At 41.5% G+C, this 20,841-nt stretch overlaps 1 protein-coding gene across 4 annotated transcripts in view; it reads right to left on the minus strand.

The window, feature by feature from the left end:
* Window positions 1-20,841, minus strand: part of Sptbn1 (spectrin beta, non-erythrocytic 1) — a 186,821-nt gene that overhangs the window by 57,561 nt on the left and 108,419 nt on the right. For all 4 annotated transcript variants that reach the window (XR_007104752.1, XM_047523352.1, XM_047523353.1 and 1 more), the window contains one exon: window positions 8,210-8,361. Coding sequence is in view for 3 of the 4 variants with exons in the window: in XM_047523352.1 (XP_047379308.1) it covers window positions 8,210-8,361 (152 nt within the window). In the remaining variant the exon portion in view is untranslated. The remainder of the gene's footprint in view (window positions 1-8,209; window positions 8,362-20,841) is intronic.

Consider the following 20,841-nt stretch of genomic DNA (forward strand, 5'->3'; position numbering starts at 1 on the left):
TTCAGTGGTAAACTACCCCTGGGTTCAACCCCAGTACTCCCAAAACAACCAAACCAAACCAAATCCCACACCAAGAAGCCAGAGGAGATGGAAAACTGTCAGAATTTTTTTTTTTTGCATTTTACCAGAGGGGAAGGGATGTGTATCTGCTTTTCTCCCACTAAAGTTGTACAAATGTGTACGTTGTGCTTGCTTGCAATTTTCCTATTGCTCCTGGCCTTTACATTGTACAGGATGATGATTATGATATCCAAACAATCTCAATCAATAATTTACTTCACAACTATTTATCAGTAAAATTGGAATAGTATCGACAATTATTTCAAAAGGCTGCTACAAAATTAACTACTGTGGTATTCTCAAACCTAGAACCTCTCTACCAGCAAATGGCACCTCAAGTATTTTCCTCCAAAAAGAAATTCTACTTTGAATAAAATGGGGAACTCCCCCTCTCCCTATGCCAGGGAGCTGGAACTGCTAAGAAGTAGCACAGCTCTCCGTGGACATGGGAATGTTTAGAGTATAGGACTCTCCCAGTAAGAGCCAGAAAAGTTGACCCTATCAATTGAAGGGCACATTTAAAACCGGAAGAGAAATGTGCCCTAAGTACAGCAATGGCAATGTTACTCTTTTAATCCTGACACCCCAAACTGAATTCTAGCCTGAGAGAAAGATTTGGTGATAGAGAAAAATGTGGTCAGTAGTATCCCAAAGGAGCAGGTAAGATCAAGGTGGGAAGAGGATATAAAAATACAGAAATACTGACCATTGGGCTTCTATATAAGAACTCTATAATTCAAAACTCATTGAGAAGTACCAAAAGTGTGATTTATAGAGATTTTAAATAAATATTATTACTGCCATACAGCAGTAAGAAATTCAAATTGGGCAAAAGATTGTGTGATAAAAGTTATTGGGAGGCTTGCTTTATCATCTTATTACCCCACCTTCGTGATTTAAGTCATTTTCCTGTATTTCAAAATTGAAGTTCGCCCATCTTCAGTGCAATATTAACCCCCTGTACAACAAAAGAATAAATAAGACAAGGCAAGGTCAGAGGATGTACTGGACACACACATGAGGCAGAGCGAGAAGCAAGACTAAAGCTCAATAACGGGGCATGGTGGTGCATGTCTGTAATCCCAGTGCTGAGGCAGGAGGACCACAGCTTGGACAACTTGATGGGACTCTGTTTCAAAATAAAAGGTTAGGGATGTGGCTCAGTGGGAGAGTTCTTGCCTAGTATTTTCAAGACCCTAGGTTCAATCCCCAATGCCCACCCATAAAAAGACTAAAGCTCAAGTATGCCAACTAATTTGTCTTAGTTTTATTTGCTTCAGAGAGGACTTCTCGATGTTTTAAGACACAATACTTGGAGGCAAGCTCAGGAAGCATTACAAGAAATTAATTTCCAGAGATAATAATGATATTCCATAGGTATACATGGAAACATGTTGGTCAACTACATAGCTTCCAAGATCTAAAAATTCTCAGCTGCCATTTACTGAGCAACTACTGTGTGTTCACCTCTCTCTGTTAGGTGGTTTGTATCTGTGACCATAGTTAATCCTCAAAACATCCTGATTTATTGTAATTATTATTCTTTTCATTTTACAGATGAGGGCATGCTGGCTCAGAAAGATGACATAATCTGTCAGTACATGGCAAATCAAGACTCTAAAAGTCGTTCTTTTTATGCTACACTAAGAACCCAGAATACAAGGAAGAAAAGTACACATTTCTCCGAGAAAGGAAGGAAGAGACTTGGTTCCCATCTGCTGAATAGCTTTCTTTTCCTTTAGAAGCTATTTTTATATTACTGAACTTGATCTTCTCAAAAGGAAGAGATAACAATGGCAAAAACTAAACACAATGGAGGAGGGGTGGGGGAGGGCGCATCACTCAGTTATAAACACTTTCTGAAGCCTCACCCCCAGAGTGGCTAATTCTGCCAAGGAAAGGAGTGTCCCCTCTTGCTTCCACTAATTATCATCAGATTCCTAGTGTGACATGGGCATGTTCCCAAGGTAACATGTACATTTCTGTTCTGTCATTTCTGACAGGACAGTCTGAACAGGCTTTCACCCAAAGACAAGGATCAAGACAAGGCTTATGGGTCTGAGATTCCAGGGGGGCTCTGAAGGCAGGGAGACTTTCTCTGAGAACATACTTATTTTTACTGACCTTCTCTTAAATCATTTTAACAAGCTTTCCTTTGCCTCCTACACTACTGTCCTGTGTTTTTTCAAAGGTGCCTTTTCTGTTTGCCTTTCCCTAAGGCCTCTTTATTCCAAATCTTTACCAACTGCTATGGTTTGGATTTGGGATATTCCCCCACCAGAAAAACTCATGTGAGAATTGATGCAGGAATGCTAAGAGATGGAATGATTAAATCACAAGAGCTGTTGGATTAATCCATTTGATGGACTAATAACTTCAAAGGACTACTGCACTGGTTAACTGTAGCAGGTGGAATGTGGCTAAAGGTGGCTAAAGGAAATAGGTCACTGGGAGCCTGCTCTTGGACTATATTTTGTCTCTGGTTCCTTATGTGAGTGTGCAACACACACACACACACACACACACACAACCATCCCCTGGTTTTGTGGCTGTCATGAGCTCAGCAGCTTTCCTCCACCTAGATGCTCTGCCTTGTCATCTCAGGCTCAGAGCAATGGAGTTGGCTGACCATAGACTGAAACTGTGAGCCAAAAATCAACATTTTCTCCTCTAAGTTGTTGTCAGGTACTTTGGTCACAGTGATGAAAAGCTAACACGCCAACCATAACTTTGTCCCAAATCCATGATCCATCTGCTTTATTAGTCTAAGGGAGAAGTCTCTATGGTCTGAAAACATAATTCTAATTGCTCACTACAGCAGCCAGTCCAAGCTCTACCTGAAACAGTGTGGCCTTGGACTAATTACCCTGCATGGTTCCATCACAGGCCCTTGGTTCTGCCTGGACAGCCTGATGCGCTGTGCAGCCTTGAATCTGCGTCTTTTATACCCAGCAAGGTTTTAGGATTTGTAGAGCTATGGAATATATTCCCAAGATGGAAAAGAGAAAACAAATACTTCCTAGAGCCAAGCAGATCTCCTTTTTGAATAAAAGGAAGACACCAGGGACAGTTCTTTGCAGGGTGCTTTGGGAGGGCCCTGGGAGGTAGGCTGCCATGTCCCACTTCAGTAATAGCCACTCTTTCTCCACAGGTAGCCAAAGAAACCCTGAAGCCACCTGGAAAGACAACTCTGCAGTGCTGGACAGAGCACAGTTCTGGGAAGTTAAGAATCCTCTGGGCCTTGAAGTGACACACACTGCTGCCTGGCCCTGATGGCCCCTTGGTTGGAGTTACAATGTCTACAACAGGAAGTGGTCACTTCCTGCAGTAAAACACAAGCTAGGGACTGTGGGGCAGAAGACTGGCCAACATGCAAGATGAATTCTAAAGAACCTGCTAATCCTGTTCAGGTGAAGAAGTAAGTAAAGACACGAACTGGCCTCAGGATACCTGTTTGACCAACCTTTGCTTATGTTTCTATCTTTTAATCAAAAGTGAATTTTTACCACAGAGACAGATACACACACATGCCTCTCTAATATCACTCAGGGTAGAATGGGAGGTACTAATTCTAAAGTCTCCTCTTATAGGTTATAAAGCCAAATTCGTTTCACACTAGTGTCCAACTTTCTCCCTACACATCAAACTTCAAGCTTTCAGAAGAATATCGGTGATTTTTACCCAATTAAAACTAATCAGGTGTGCCAGGTGTGGTGGTGGGGGCGGGGGAGGAGGGCACACCTGTAATCCCAGTCACTCAGGAAGATTGCAAGTTTGAGGCCAGCCCGGGCAACTTGGTGAGATTCCTGTCTCAAAATAAAAAAGTAAAAAGGACTGTCGATATAGTTCATTAGTAAAGCATCCCTGGAGTTAATCCCCAGTACTAAAAAAAAAAAAACAAACAAAAAAACCAAACAATTCAGGTAACACCACAGTGAGTCCTGTTACTTCCTGCCTGTCTCTTCCCTGGTCAGGATCTACTGATAAGAACTCAGTGGGAAAGGAGGGTACAACAGACAGGGTGGGCCACAGTCCAAGTTACATGACATACAGCAACACTGGCCTTGGGCAGGTTACTCTAACTCTGCTAATGCTGTCTACAAGGCAGAAGTAATACAGGTTGTCCACTTCACTAGACTCTAAGAACTAAATAACATGTGTGCCAGTATTCTGTAAATCCTAAAAATCAGACAGTATACACTGATGTTATCATCATCACTCCTTTCAAAAAAGGAACTCCAGTTTGGCCAGGAAACTTGCCCACCAGGCAGCACCCCTCACCTGGGTCCTGTGGATACCATGGCCTCTCGTGGGCTGGCTGAGCCCCACACACCTACTAAGGTTTCTTGGCACTTCACTCAGAGGTTCCTTTCCTCCTCTCAACTCAAGGGATTTGAGGTCATTCATTTGCTACTCCAGCATACAGAACTCTCTATTATTTCGTTCTCTATGTTTGTACAATTAGACCCCAATTCATCAGGGAATACGTTCTTCCATGGCTGCTTGTTTGGAATAAAACTAAATTCTCCCATTTCCCAGTGATATTTAGAAAAACAGGTTCTATGGGCAGTCCACAAAATCCTGTTTCAACAAATAATACATGCTGCTGTGATCTATAAACAAGGGTTTTATGAAAAAACTTGCTCAGAGTGGTTCAATATAGGATTTAAGGCTTAAGAAATCTCAATGGTAAATCTACCTTCTCCATCTCGCTAGTTCAGCTTGTTTTAGAATTAATGGTTGCCAAAAAAAACCCCCCAAAAACAAAGCAACAACAACAAAAAATCCATACACACAGAAAAAAAAAAAAAATCTAACTTTTTAGTTGCTTTTAATTCTTAAAGAGACTGATGAATGGAGTAAGAGGACAGACTATCAGCAAACAACAGGCCAGTAAAAACCAATGGCATCTTGTGATTGGGGTTGGGGAAGAACTCTCTCTCTCAGGGACAGGGAGAGCTCAGTGTGGCAGGGACAAGGCAGAAAACTGGCCACCCTAACTTAGAATCATTCTTTGCTATGGAGGCCCAGGAAAGGAAGGTGCAGGCACAGGTAAGCCTCCAACCTTTATGACCTTTGGCCATAACTTAACTATCAAAGTGCAGGTTTGAGGATATTATGCCAGGGGCCCCTCTTGTTCCCAATGTTAGTGCTGCTATGGGTGAACCTTCACCCCTCAAATTCTGTTCTTGTCTGACCCTGAGATCAAGGTCCAATTACAGAGTGACCTGCACAGGTTTTGTGCTCACACTTTTACGAGTCCATATGATGCTAAGGTAAAGGGTAGTTCCATATTTTTAGAGAATTTCAAAGTGGGACCTTTATGCAGAGCTATAGTCCACAGTGATTTCAGAGTAATACCCTGGAAAGTAATTTCTTGTCAAATCAATCCCAAACAGCAACAGCAAAGCCCCATGGTGTTCTCATTGCCCCAAGTACCTGAGACAGAGAGGGAGTGGACACTCTGGACACACAGTCTGCCCAGATCAGGAATGAAGATGGGAAATTCCGTTCCACAGTGGATCAGAATCAAGTTCCTTGATAACACAAATGCCTGCCTAAAACTTGCTAAATTTAACTCAAATTCTATTGGGCCAAAATCCAGGGTAGAGTTAGGGTGAAATTTGCTGGATCATTCATCTAATATTTCTTTAAAGTTCACTAAGAAACATGCACTTGCACACACATGTACCCATCTCCTCCTTTGTAAAGGATTCTAAGAATCTATCAGTAAAGTAAATCTGACTGAGACGGAGCTCCAGATGGAGTGCAAACATTTGTGTTGCCAGGGATCCCTGGTGCACAAACTTTAGCTCTGATGGAATGTTACCTGATGACACATTTAGCTGTGGTTCATTAACTGATCCAGGCCTGGAAGCTCTAACCACCTCAATAGTTTTGGAATTTGAATATGCAATGATCCCTTGGGCAGCCCTCAGGGAGTTCTCTTCCCTGCTGGGAGAGTCTCTAACTTGAGGCCTACAGGCCTCAGCAGCAAAGGACAGAGTGTGGTTTGTGTCTGTTCCATAAAGTTCCATAAACTAAACACCCTGAGGCCAAAGAGACTGAAAATCTCCAGCCCAAATGAACAAGTTTTATTTTACTCACTCTATGGTATCCTTACTTTTGGAATACAAATAACTGGACTGTTCAACCTATAATCCTGGTTAGCTGTGAGGAAAGGATAATAAATGAATTAAGGCAACTGAGGATTTTACAAAGTGCCAGCTAAAAATTTCTGATACTGACTGCTTAGGAGGGTGGAAATGGTGACCATCTCCATTCTTGACCCCTAGTCTCCTAGGTCTCTGGGTCACAGTCTACAAATTTATTGCTAGTGCTAAAAAAAGAGGAGGAGGTTTTCACGCATAACTAAAAATTATGATTCACTGGTTGGATTTTCCCTTCCTACTAATATTTTTGTTGTCCTGTTCAGGATAAACGGCAATGGGCCTGATCCCATTTATCATATGGACATTATCAAGGGCATAATCTTCTTGGTATAAAAGAATTACAAGCCTTCAAAGGTTTACAATTCACTCCTTACCTAGACGATTTGACCACATTGGTAACAAAAATAAACGACTAAACTGATTCCTATCCATGTGACCTTTAATGAGCTTTTTAGCTATTTTCAAAACATTTTAAAAATGAATAAGCAATTTTATTAGGCCCCAAAAAAGCACTGAGAGGCAGGGGGAAAAAAAAGTCTGGTTAAAAAAACTGTATTTTGTAAGCTGCATATCATAGTAATTCCAGCCTAGGCTCTCAAACAAATTTCACTTCAAGAAAACAAATCAAAATGCAATAAATGACTAGCCTGTCTGCCTTTCCCATGTGGGCCCAATGCTCATGTCACACACCACCTTCCTTTTTTCTTTTTCTTTCTTTTTTTTTTTTTGCAGTGCTATCACCACCTTCTTTTATAGCCATCATGATTTTGGGTGAGGGGTTCTTTCTCGTCTAATCTGACCCACAAACTCTCACAGAAATTGAGGCAGTAGGACCTACATGTTCAGACAACAAACAGCATGGATAGAACTCAGTTTAGATGAGATGGGACTTCACTATCATATAGAGGAAAAATTCCCATTCTTGAACAGAGAGGCAACGAGGGAAAATGTTGGCTCCATTTTTACTCCAGTTCAGACACAATTTTGTCAGTGGGCTAATAATAGGGCAAGGTACAACCTTGGCCCCTTGCCTATGGTCAGAGGTGTATGGGTTCATCTACAGAAAGATCTGCTGTGGATGTCAAGTTACAGGGTGGAGATTCAAGTTAAAAATAAGGCTTTCTGGCAGACCTGCCAACCACCATCATATTTTCCTAATGATGTCAGTGCAGATGTGGGGTTCTATCCCTGGGCATCAGCTCTTGGCTCAGTGGCACCACTACCTATGGAACTACATGTGCTCTGCTATAAAATATAGCATTTACTTTCAAACCAAGGTGAGACAAAACCTGTTGGGTCAGTCACAGAGATGGTTTAAGTTTCTCTGGTTTAAGGTGTATAAATAAAAGTCACATCAGAGAGGGTCACAGCAGCTCTGAGAAACAGAATGGGGACAGAGTTTTTACTGCAGGTTGATAACTTTCCTGCCAAAAACGGCAGGATGAATTCATCCGATGCTCTGTTTCTAAGGAGACAAAAATACCAGCTCTCCCTCCACCCCCAGAACAAAAAGGGTGCAGGGAAGAAAACAAAAATATCAGAACCCACTGAATTCAATTCTTGCCACCTTGAAATGAAAGCTCAGATTTTCCAGAGAATCAATAAGACCACAAATTTAGAAATCATTCCATGATCTCATGTAGGATGCAGATTCATCCTCGAGCCAGCATCCAAGTCTGGCTCTTCAATTTTCAGCACTATGCTCTGCTTAATAGGGACACTAGCCAGGATCTTTCTGACCAAAGGTAGCAACCTCACAAGTTACCAGAATGAGTCTGCTTTATTATAGTTCGAGAATGTCCACCCAGACTCAGAATGTGAAGCTGGGGCTTTCCCTAAAGCATTTGTCTCACACATCGAAAATTCTCCTTTGCAAAAATATCATTAATTATAGAATTCAACAATAGGCAAATCCACACTTGAATTTTCAAAATATTTTCCTACCTATGGTGCAAGACACTACCATTTCCACTTACCAGTCTCTCTCCAGAAAGGACCTCCAGCAGCTTGATGAGCATCCGTCCATCTCGAAGGTCAGTGTACAGGTCTGTGATCCGGCAGGACACTCGGGCAAGGTGAGAATTGACCCACTTGGTGAAGGTCTTCTTTTGCACAGCTTCACGCTCATCTGCAAGAGGAGAGCTCACTTTAACCACCAACCACAGCACTGGCAGCAGCAGGTACAAGCCAGCAGGGCCACGAAAGTCCACAAAAGGGGTGGGGTCAACCAAACCAAACTCCAATAGAACCTCTACTTACTTTAACTACAGTCATTGCTCTGAGAAAAAAACTGGATAATCCTTGAACATGTGAGCCCCTTCGGTATGCTGGCAAGAGAAAATCCTTCACTTCCTTTTCTCCCATCCCTGCTCAAGAGGCATTAGGATGCAGTAAATGATGATGGGGTGTGTGTGTGTGGGGGGGGGTGTCTTTGCAGTTCTGCCCAATACTGTAATATCTAACTGGCAGAGTTTCTAGTGTCATGTTATAGCTACTATTCCCTCAAAAGGCAAGTGTGGGGAAATGCACAGTATATGAAAGAATGTGGGATAGAAGCTCAGGAACAGCAGGAAACTGCTTCCCTTGTGTACAAAGGCTTAGGCAACACCTGACAAGATAAATTTACTCAGGACTTTGATTGGCAATGGTTCTTTCACAGGTTCAGTCACATGCTCTGGGGACAAGAGAGAAAAGGGCAAGCAACAAGAGTACAAAGAGATCTAGCCAAGCATTAGGAGAACAGAGGCTGAGCCCAGGGTCTCAAGAAAAGTGTAGTGAGACCTTGGTGGCTCAAGTGTTCTATTCTACACACTAGTAGACTCCAACTTCAACCACACTGAAAAGGCAACTGCTGGTTTATGGTTTAAAGTATGGTAGTTGTATATTCAAGTTATCCAGAAAACAGCAATAACTTTTTCAAGTTTTGGTAATCCAAATTTTCTTCAATTTGAATCAAAAAACTCTACAGACACTTAAGCCCAGAACTACACCTCCACAATTCATATGAACAGGTTTCCAAACTCCTTGGCTCTGCAGAACTTTCTAAGTGAGAGAGCTGAAAACCTTCAACAGACATCCACAGAGGGTGGACTCACCCACTCATCCTCCCTGACTGTTCTCTACAGAGCTACTCTGCTCTTCTGCCACTAGAGTAGCTATTATTTCTAGTTCCACCAGAACCCAAACCCTACTTCTCCTAGGGCAAACCCAAACACATGGAGATGTTTATGCATGACTCTACAAAAGCTATGGAGAATTCAATTATTCCTTATGTATTTCAAAACTATTGGGTGACAACTAAAAAGCTATCCCACTCGATGGGGTATATGCCCAGTGGCCTGAGGGTATTGGTTTCCCAGGATGGTTACAGGGTCAGCAAACAGTCTGGTATCTAAGATCTGCCTGAAAGCAAAGTCCCCCGCCAACCCCACCACAGGGAGGCAGTTAGGCAGAGACAACAGTGGATAACCATTTACTAATGGCAACCTGGCAGATGAGCCAGCAGAAACCAGCAGGGCACCTGCCAAGACAGTAGGCCACTTGCTGCAATCAATAGCTCCTTGAGGTCCAGCTTCTCCCCTAAAAGGTTCAGTCCCTCCAGATGGAAAGTGGGCCTTTCTGCAGGGAAAAAGGTCAACCAGAAACAAAGGCAAATGGGGAGAAGGAGAAAAAGGCAGTAGGGGCTCACTGCAACCTATGAAAGAAGTTGCACCAATGACACTATGACAGGTCAGGAGGAGACCACCCACATTCATTATTAACTGCAAAATCATGGGGGATGGTAACTTTACCACTACAGTGATATGGGTAGCTGCATTTTTTGGTTTAGGTTGGCTGCTTTGAAAGAACAGGTCCACAGTAGAATCAGAAGACTTTGCTAGGGACATTTCACAGATGGTCTCTACCCAGGAGGCAAGTAACTCTCAATTCAGATGCATTTAGGGTCTAATTTCTTTTTTCACTTGTAATATCCTTTATGTGCTATACTAGGGTAGGAAAATGTCTTTAATAAAACCCTTGATGGGTATCCGAGGCTGTTAATGAAGGGTTTGGGGCTCAAAGTCACTGCCGCATCCAGTCACTCAAAGAAGCAAGATCAAAACAAAAACCTGCTTGGATTACGGCATTTCTAAATAAACAAGTACAAAATGAGTTCCTCAGTCTACTGTCACTCGTTTGAGTGAATCTCACATTAAAGTAACATTCCCGGCTTTTTAAAGATTCTTTTACAAGGAAATTCCAAGGATTTGCTTCAGACTCCAGTAAACACACTCCCTCCTCAGCACTCTGCCCTGTTACCACCCAACCCCAACCCTTCCCCCATAAAGAGGCAAACAGAGAGGTCAAGGGTGGGAGCAGAGAGACTGAGCTGAAACTAAACAGACCAGGATCTGTGCAAGGAGGGTCCAGAAACTCTAGGAAGATGAAAGATGAGGCAAAGAAACTAAGAACACGAAAGAAATGAGAGCTAGCATTGCCTTCCCGTCTGCCCCTCCCTTCTCCTCACAGGTTAAGAAGGAGAAATGCAGAAAAATCACAGGGTCTCAGCTCCTCAGGTTCACACCAACAATGGAAAAAGCATGAAGATTCTGCCCAGGGAAGACAGGACCCGATCAACACCCTTTTGACAACCAGGCGCAGGGGCAGGAAACTCACTCAGCAGAGAGACACAAAGCCTGGCTGGCTAGGCGCCCTCTAGAAGGCAGCTTGGTCAATGACAAACACTTCTGAAGTGGAAGAAGGGAGAGGGAGGGGACAAGCTACCCCGTGCTCCTGTAGAGGATGAGGCTCCTGTCCTTGGGGACCCGGTCCTTTGTTCCACCCTTCCTAGGAAGGCACGATATCAACCTCACACTCCCCACCCAGCAAGGCAGGGGTGGGGGTGCGCATAGGCCAGGAGGCCCTTGGCACATGTAGTGTGAGACAACCCACAGGAGGGTTTCCAGGCTCAGGCTTATTGCCATCCTGAGCTGTCAGAGAAGGTGGAGAAAGCAGTCCAGGGAAGAGGGCCAGCTTCCAATCCTGTGAGTACAAAGCAGTGGTGGTGGTATAGAAAGGAGTCCTTACAAGCTTCTACTGATCTGATTTTTTAGACCAGAGTTTCTCTATGGGGGCAATTTTGGCTCCCAACCCTCTCCCCCAATGGGAGAGGCTACAGACATTTTTGATGATCATGAATGGGAAAGAGGACAGGAGCTACTGGCATCTAGCAGGGAGAAGCCAGGATGCTGCTAACATCTTAACACAGAACACTGGGCTTACACCAACTGGAGCTTGCATTCATGGCGCTCAGACCGCACTTATAAGATGCCAGAGTCAGGGTGTTATTCATTCCTCATTTTGTTTGCCTACATCAAAAGCTTTTTGAGACTGATGGTTTGCATATCCTCCATGGCAGCAGGACATTCTCTGCCTTCAGACTCACTCATTCCACAATGCAGAGGAGCAGAAGCATGCCTGGGAGAACAGAGCAGCCCCCATCTGGGACAGTGTGATGGTGTGATGGTAGGCATTTCTGTCCCCTAGGCCATTTCCATTCTTTTCAGGGCCTGTTATCAAGTCAACTCATGCCTGTGTCTCCCCTCAGTAGGAGGTGCATGGTGAGGCAATCCACATGGCCAAGGAGGAGTGAGGTTAGAAAGGACAATTCCTGATGCTGCTCTCAAAAAATAAACTTCCAAAACAAATTCCACCAACATGTCCCTGCAGCTCTGAGAGATCCTAGGAACCATAGAAGTAGTTCCCGGTGCAAAGACCTAGTAAGGCTGTAGTTAATTCCACAAACTCAGAGATATACTAGCCAACTACTGGTCAATGAGAATTACCAAGAGGCAGATCAAGAAACACATCCTCAAATATGACAACATTTACATCAGTTTCTGATCCATGAAGGAGAGAAGTGCAAGTGACATTCCATTACTGGTACTCTTTCCACCAAATGATTTTCCAGGTACACCTGCAATAATGCCATTGTGCATCAGAAAAGCAATTTATACTTCCTCAAAGCTCACGACCCTCACAGCAACTGACAGGAAGGCAGAACCTAACAGTTCTCTCCAGCAAAGCAAGAGGCTCAATGAGTACCACCAGACTACAGTGGTAGGGCTGGCACGACTGGGGCGCCTTTGGGTGTTGCTCTGTCTTTCCCATTCTTCAGTCACATAAAGGGATGTGTAGCTATGACTTCTCTTCAAAGTGCCAAGATTTGTTGTCCTTTGTTATCTGATTTCTAATTTAAAAAACTTGGAATTTTCAGTGTGTCTTTAAAAGGAGGGATATTTAAAGCAGAGAAACACATTTGATTGATGCTTAGGTCAAAAAGGTTATGGATATCCTCTTTATTATCATCCCCTGTAGAAGCACATAATCTATCTTTCTTTGCAGGGAATGGTTATTATCAATAATGAAAAGTTGTAATGCTTCAATATTTATTTATTCTGAAGAATGTGTTACAACTGGAAAAATGAACATTATGTTAACATGAATCAAATTTCAGGACATAGAAGGAGCTTTGATGAATGGATTGTTAAGGTTTGGATGTGAGGTGTCCCCCAAAAGCTCACATGTGAGACAATGCAAGAAGGTTCAGAGGAGAAATGATTGGGTTGTGAGAGTCTTAATCCAATCAGTGATTTAATCCCGATAGGGATTAACTGAATCGTAATTGAAGTGGTAGGGTGTGACCGGAGGAGGTGGGAATTGGGGTGCGGCTTTGGGTATATATTTGTATCTGTTGAGTGGAGGCTCTCTCTGCTTCCTGATGATGCAAGCCATTTCCCTCTGCCAGGCTCTTTTGCCATGATGTTCTGCTTCACTTCAAGCCCTTCTAAGGACTAAAACCTCTGAGCTCATGAGCCTTCAAACTTTTCCTCCTCTACAGTTGTGATGGTCAGGTCATTTAGTCACAACAGTGAAAAAACTGACTAAAACAGATGGGTATCGTGCTATGGAAACTATTGGGCAGCATCTTCCTGCAATACCCTCTGTAAAAAGTACTAAACACAAGCATGTTCTCCACATGCCATAATGCTGGCTGTGGAAAGAAACCAGAGGGAAGGCCTAAAAGGCATGGAACATCCTGGAAGGAAAGTGACAGAGAAACATCATGTGCAAGTTTTGCTAAAGCACAGATTAAGTTAGGTGTAGACCTGGGTTTAAGCAGGAAAGGAGTTATAAGAATGGAAGCTGAGAAGAAATCAAAGGAATATATAAAGCAATCATTTTACAGACATTCCCATGACTGGCTGACTAATCAGAAATTGAAAGTATTAAAATAAATTCCAACATTACAAAGTGCATACTATACACAGAACTCTAAGATAAGGTCTCTTGAACTCAGTGAACTAAAAGTCTAACTAGGAAAACAAAACAAGAAGTGAAAAGATATTATGAAGATATTACAGAGAAGTTTAGGATCAAATGCAAAGAGAATGATTTTGACAACGGATTTTTGGGGTTGTTTGGGAAAAAATGCTCACCAGTTAAGATGATTTCAGGTCCCACCACCATCAGTTATGAGGTTTCCCCCTGCCCTGAGCCTCTCTCCCCACGCTAACTCACCTGAAACATCACTGCCATAGTCATCCTCCCCAAACAGCAGCTTTTCAAAGCTGTACGACTGTACAATAACGTCCACATCCCCAGACTTCAAGCAATCATCTAATTCTCCAAACCAGGTATCTGAAGGTCCTAAGATTCTCTCCTAAGACACTGTCTTCATCTGGGACGCTCCCTGGCACACCATCTGGGTGTTCCCACCCAATAGGTCTTGCTCATGCTCTGAACTCTCCCTGAGCACATTCATTCTTCACATTTACTTACATCATTCTTCTAACCTAGAAGGCCCTTTCTCTTCTCTCACTTTCTTTAATATGTAGGCTAAGATTCGCTCTCCCAGGAGGACTGGCTATCACCATTTGATGGAATATGGTCTCTCATCTTTGTATTAGGTATCCAGTGTTCTATCTCCTCCACTAGCCTTCAGCTGCCTCAGGGAGAGGGGCTCAACTCCACACTTGTTTAGAGCCTTAGCATACACCAAGAAGGGAATGGACACACAATAAACATCTGCTGAACCTATCAGCAAACCTCCAGTTCCAATAAAGAGGCTCTCAATAAAGCTTGCTGCTGCTAGTGTTCCTCCAGAAATTAGTGGGGACGGTGCTGGTGAAAGTTTCAATCATATAGATATGAACACTTAAATGTTATAATTGCACAACATAAAAACTTCTCAAAACTGAATTTTTTATGTAATTGTTTCTAAATGTCTGAAATATGACAAAAATGCCTTTTTGTGGTACTGTCAGATTAAAGAGTTTGACAATTTTGTTTCATTTTGGGGCAACTGCCACCACATAATTGCACAGTAAAGTTGCAAAATACATAAGGGGATAACTACAATGTTACATGACCCAAACAAGTGAATTGTCACAAGACTTAATTTATACCAATTTTAGTAATTTATCCATTAAAGCTAAATTCTTGAGTTGTTAAAAAAAAAAAAAAAGAATCCTAATTCAAAACAAAAGAATACAGTGGGGTGGAGTCCTTATATGTGCCTTAGCATGAAAAAATAAATAAGCCATTTCCCAGGAGAAGCATGCAAAACACACAGAGCAGGAAACCGGAAACAGGCAACTGACTGTATTGATAATAGAGAATCAAACTGTTATCTTGAGGCAGCAAGAGGAAGGAAACTAATCTTTTGACTGAAGGCCTCCCTGTGACGGATTAGTCTGGGGGCCCTTAATTCACTGCTGATTTGTATATAAATAGAACTTGAGTTAAAATATTTTCCTAACAGTTTAACAGGCTTCATGGACAAAACACACGTAAACTTCTGTCTAAATGCATGTGCCCCAAATAGTAATTCTCTGCTGATATTTATTAGCCTGATGTGCAGACTATATAAAACCAACTAAAAATTCTTTATAACCCTGCACTGACCACTAGCACCAAATGAGAAGCCCCTGCTTTTAACTTACAGTGTGTTGTCTGAGTAACAAGGCTCCAATTCTGCCAAGGTGGAAACTGAGGCACAGAAAGGGAAACACAAGAGGACACCTGCGGTCCTGCCTCTCTGTCAGTCATACTTGAAGGTGAGTCCCTTAAAGACACAATACAGGAAGCTAAGGCTATGGAAGGGGCTGAGGTTGGTGAGGATTCCTCTGAAAATAACTGAAGACAAGAGCCAGGGTAAGAACCAGTGTGGATTAACAGTCATGTAAAGTACAAAAACCAGGAGGAGAAAGTAAAGGCCTTCAAGACAGAGAAACAAGACCAAATTAAAAAAAAAAAAAAAAAAAAAAGAAAAATTTTAGACACTGTTCACTAAAAATGAACAGCAAACTGCTTCCATGTACAGATAGCCATATGATGAACCTGCTATATCTATTAATCTCCATCTCTGCAGGACAGGGCAGGAGGAAATAGCTTGGAATCGCAGTCAGGGAGAATATGGACAAAGGATGAAATGGGCCCAACTCTCCTCCTATACACTAATGGATGCTGAGTTTGGATCTTCACTAGCCTTACCCTGTTTATTAAAAACTGTTTTTAACTATATGAGGCACATAAAAATGTTGGTGACTTACTTAAGGGCATGGGGCTAGCAAAGATACATCCAGCATTAGAAGCCTCATCTATCTGAACTCTTAAGAATATCAAAGCCCACCGCCACTACCACCCTACCCTGCCTGAGGAAAACAAGATATTACCTCCCCCAAACAACAGGGAAAAATCATGATCATTCATCTTAGGACAGTTTTTAATGATTTAAAAAAAAAAATTTTAAAACAGTAGTCTGCAAACTTCTGCCTATAGCCTAGTTTTATATAATCTGGAAGCTAGAATGCCTTTTATACATTTTAAGAACCTATGTAGCCTGCAAAACCTAACTTAGCTACCCTCTGGCCCTTTACAGAAAACGTTTGCCATTTTGAGGTTTAAAGCATTTTCACAGTGTCACTGGTAGCATAACCCATTTGTTAGACTCTACTTTCCAATCAGTATCAGCTTAGCAAATGTGCACTGAGTGCTCATTATGAACAAGGCACCATACCAGGCACCAATTTACCTCCTCTGGTAAGTATGTTGCCAAGCTGGTGTTCAGAAGCAGGTTTTTTTTTTTTTTTGGTACTGGGGACTGAACCCAGGGGAACTTTACTACTGAGTTACATCCCCAGTCCTTTTTATTTTTTGGAGACAGAGCCTCGCTAAATTGTCCAGGCTGGCCTTGAACTTTTGATCCTCCTGCCTCAGCCTCCTGAGTCCCTGGAATTCCAAGCATGTGCCACTGTATCCAGCATAGCATGACTTTTTAAAAGTTATGTTACTAGGACTACGCCCAGAGGTCCAGCCAGGCAGGGGGTGAACATAGGACCCCTTTTCTCTCCCCAGAACCTCATTTGGTTACTGTGACATAACAGGATGAATAGTGTGCTATCCCACCTGTCAGAACTCAGGGCTGCACCTTCACCTTCTGAGGACTAGAAAGGGTCCTGGACTCAGGACTGGATTTCTCAACTTCTCACTGCTCTGCACATGCTGCAGGCTACTCTGCTAGGTTCTTACTTTGATGAACACTGCATTTACCATCACCTCTCCTTCCCCAATCCTCCCTGCAAGAAGCCAAACTGAAGATAATCTTAATATCCTTAAAGTTAGAAAAAACTGGAATTAAACCAATATCATAACTGTAATTACTAAACTTATATGGCAGAATGTTATAATACAGACTAATACTAATACTGAGTAGTGGGAAATAAATTGTTTTTATGGATTCCTTTTTCCTATGAATAAATTTTCATTTATCTATTTAGCTTTGATCTCGTTATGTTGCCCAGGCTGGGCCTGAACTTCCTGCCTCAGACTTCCAAGTAGCTGGGATTACAGGTGGTGTGCCACCATCCCAGCTAAGGAAAGAGATTTGTTAAAGGCAACACCTGGAGTGGGCTGTCTGTGTGGCATTTTTTTCTAAGCAACTACTAATGAAGCAGTAAATGTTACATTAAAAGTCTATCATGGGGCACACGAATTCACTGGTTAAAATTCTCTATGGTCACGCATGGCTTAATGCCAAGGATTATGTTATAAGAAATGTCCTTCAGCAATGGGATCATTGTGTGAACATCATAGAACAAAACTTAGACAAGCCCTGAAGGTATGAGCCCACTGCATACCTAGGCTATATAGTATAGCCATCATCATATATGCAGTCCAGAGTTGATATAAATGTTATGCAGAGCATGACTGTACTTCATTTTTCAGGGCTAATGATAGATAGGCTTTTATTGTAGGAGCTTGGGAATTAAGTGGAGGTAATAAAAGATATTTCAAATTTACCATGTTTTCTTTTCATGCAATGCACTAGTGTAGGGGAGGTAGCCATACTATTCTGTGGACCATGTGGCTGGTTTAAAAATCAGAGTGTGTACCCTGACCCCTGCTTATGATTTTCATCCTTCTCCAGGTCTCCAGAATTCCTAAGGTCAAAACAATTTGGGTCAACAGTGCAGGGAGGAAAAACAAAACTCTTTCACATTACCTGAGACTTTCAAGATACAAGACGATTCTGCTGTACTTCAACATTTCTGCACAGATGACCAGAGAGGCCAAGGCTGCCTGTGAGATAACCACACCAAACGCAGCGGTTGCTGTAGTAGTTCTGACAGCTTTAGTTAATGAGGATGTCAAAATTAACTGTAATTCACAGACTCCAAAAGGTTAAGACCCCTGGGACTTTTTTTTCAAACCAGAGAGACAAAAACAAAAATAAATAAATAAATAAATAAAGGGCCATCACACAAAGTTAACTACTTTCCATAGACAGTATATCATCTACTAAAATAATCACTCCCTCAATAAAGTAATGATGGAAACTCTCATCTAAAATAACCTAGTATTACAGAAGTTCTCCAAATAAGGTTATATGTAAAAATTTGCTCTGCGAAGGATTAGTACTGTGGAATAAAGAAAGCCACAGCAATGACAAGTTATCACTTCCAACTACAGAATTACACCAAAAATCCACTTAATGAGAAGAGGAATTACATTTTAAAATAAAGGGACATAAACAGAAAAAACATTTTTTAACTGACTTCTGTTTTAGTGAACTGTATACATATTTAGTTAACTAAATCCCTTTTGGCCAGTGACTATGATCCCTGCAGAAACTATCAGGATGGAAATAACAGACTGATAACTAAGACTGTCTCAACTTCAACGCCAAACACCAAAATCCCAGTTGTCTATACAAGTAAGTAACAGACTTCATGTGTGTGTGTGGGGAGGAGGGGTGAGGTGTCCAAACCATACTTGGATTCAGAAATAACAAGTAATATGACAAGACTAGAAAAGAAAACATATAATTTTACAATGGTGATTTACTTCCTGCTCTAAACTAAGGAATTTTTAGAACTTAGCACTATTTCTAAGTGATATCCTAGTGCATCAAACCAAAATTTCACCTCACAGAGTATTCTTCATTGAGAGAGTAATTCACTGAATGACAGAGGCTCTAAACCAATCAACAACTACATATTTAACTCAGCCAACTAATCCATTAACTGAAAAATTATTCCATTTAGAACAGCAAATGTTATAAACACTAATACTTCACAGTCATAAAGGCCTCTTATCATTTTTTTCCATCTTGGGTTAATTAGTTAGTCAATGAGCAAATATTTACTTAATAACTAGTATGAAGACACTGGGAAGGGCACCTAAAAACATCTAAAGTTCTTTCCTTCAAAAGTTAAGGAGTAGGGCTATAACTGAGTGGCAGAACATTTGCCTAGCATGTGTGAGGCACTGAGTTTGATCCTTAGCACCACATAAAAATAAACCAATAAAATAAAGGCAAACTGCCCATCCTCCAAAAACATAAAAAAAAAAAAAAAAAGTTAAGAAGCAGGGCTGGAGTGTGTAGCTCAGTGGCAGAAGGCTTGCCGGCATGCATAAAGCCCTGGATCAATATCCAGCACCTCAAAAAAGAAAACAGAAAAAAAAAAAAAAAAAGCTAAAAAGCAATTTCCAAATCCTTGAGAATTCACAGCAATAGGTAAGTGATATACATATTCATCTGCCATTGGTCACTTTTAAGATAACCTAAAATGAAAAGAAAGTTATTACATATAGTGCCACACTCTGAAAAACAGTTCTAACTTTCTTTGTGGATTCCTTAACCTCACCCATCCTATAAATCCACGCACAAGATTTCTTTTGAAGTCAAATAGTACGGAGTTTTGGTGGGCAGATCCTATTAACATACAATGTACACTGCCTTGTTTTAATGAAGGGCAGAAAAACTGGAGGTAGAAATACCTTACATTAATCCCCTGTGACAACTTAAGTCATCAGGTAAGGAGGCAGGACAGTTGATGGCTTATACTACCCTGTTTTTTTTTTTTTTAAACCAAAACCTATTTTTCATTATTAGGAGCACTAATCAAAACTTTAAACCCACCTTTATAGAAGCCCAGTTTTACAGAACACATGACCAGGGTCATAATCTTACTTAAAACTGTTCTTCTACCTAAATTTATTTATTTATTTATTTATTTATTTATTTTCAAATAAAAAAACAAACTTTGAATGAAGGGCTAGAAAAGGGGGGAGGTTTCTGATGTTTTGTTTTGGACATGTAAACCCACTGCCAAACTCATTTGCTCCTACAAAAGAGAACACAGACCTTCACAACGTTCTTGAGTGTGTACCCACTGCAGACCTCCCTATGCCATTTCCCCCATCCCCACACGCAAAGCTTAACTCTACAAAGTCAGGTGCTTCCAACAGGTGTAGGGACCTGGCTGTTTATAGTTTTGCCAGTTTGCAGGTGGGGTTGGAGAGGGTAAACCAGCCTTGTCATGGGAGGAGTATTATTGCCTGGGTAGACTTGCTCTACCGACTTACTCTTCAAGGGCATTTTATTGCTTAATGATTACCTTAGCTGTTTCTTTTCAACAGTTTCTATAAAGATAATAATCCTGTATTTGAGTGGGAAAGGCCAGAGACTCAAAGATATTCTGCTGGGGTTGCAGTCAGAAGCTGTACTTTCAGCGGAAGTAGGTAAAAATAACCTCACTCCAATTTCTTACCTAAAAGACAAATCCTTTCCCTTACAGAAGGCACAGAGAAGTAGCACACGTGTATGTGGTTGGTGGAAAGGTAAGTGGCAATATCGAAATTTAGAATACGTACTTCCTGCATAGTTCAGTCACGCCTATAGATATTTACCTTCCAGAAATATGTGCACTCCAGAATTTTTAAATAATTGCACAAAAGAATAGCAACAATAGCAAAACAGAAAAGACTAGAACTAAGGATATATTAATAGGTTAGCTAATGAAAATATGGCCATCCATATAAAAGAATAGTATGCATGCATTAAAGAGTAAGAGAAACCTGCAGTACACTGACTGGCTCTCTGGTCATCTGTGTTACTGAGGGATAAATAGTGGATATTTTTAGTGGGATCTCAAAAATATTTTAATGTTAGTTACTCCAATAAAGGGTATGGAAGAATATGTTCTAAACTATTAATTATCTCAAGGGAGTCGAAGCAAAGAAAGGAGGCATTTCCACTTGTGTATTTTGTTGGCTTTTTTCT

This window comes from Sciurus carolinensis, chromosome 13 (genome assembly GCF_902686445.1).
Source record: "Sciurus carolinensis chromosome 13, mSciCar1.2, whole genome shotgun sequence".
Taxonomy (NCBI): domain Eukaryota; kingdom Metazoa; phylum Chordata; class Mammalia; order Rodentia; family Sciuridae; genus Sciurus; species Sciurus carolinensis.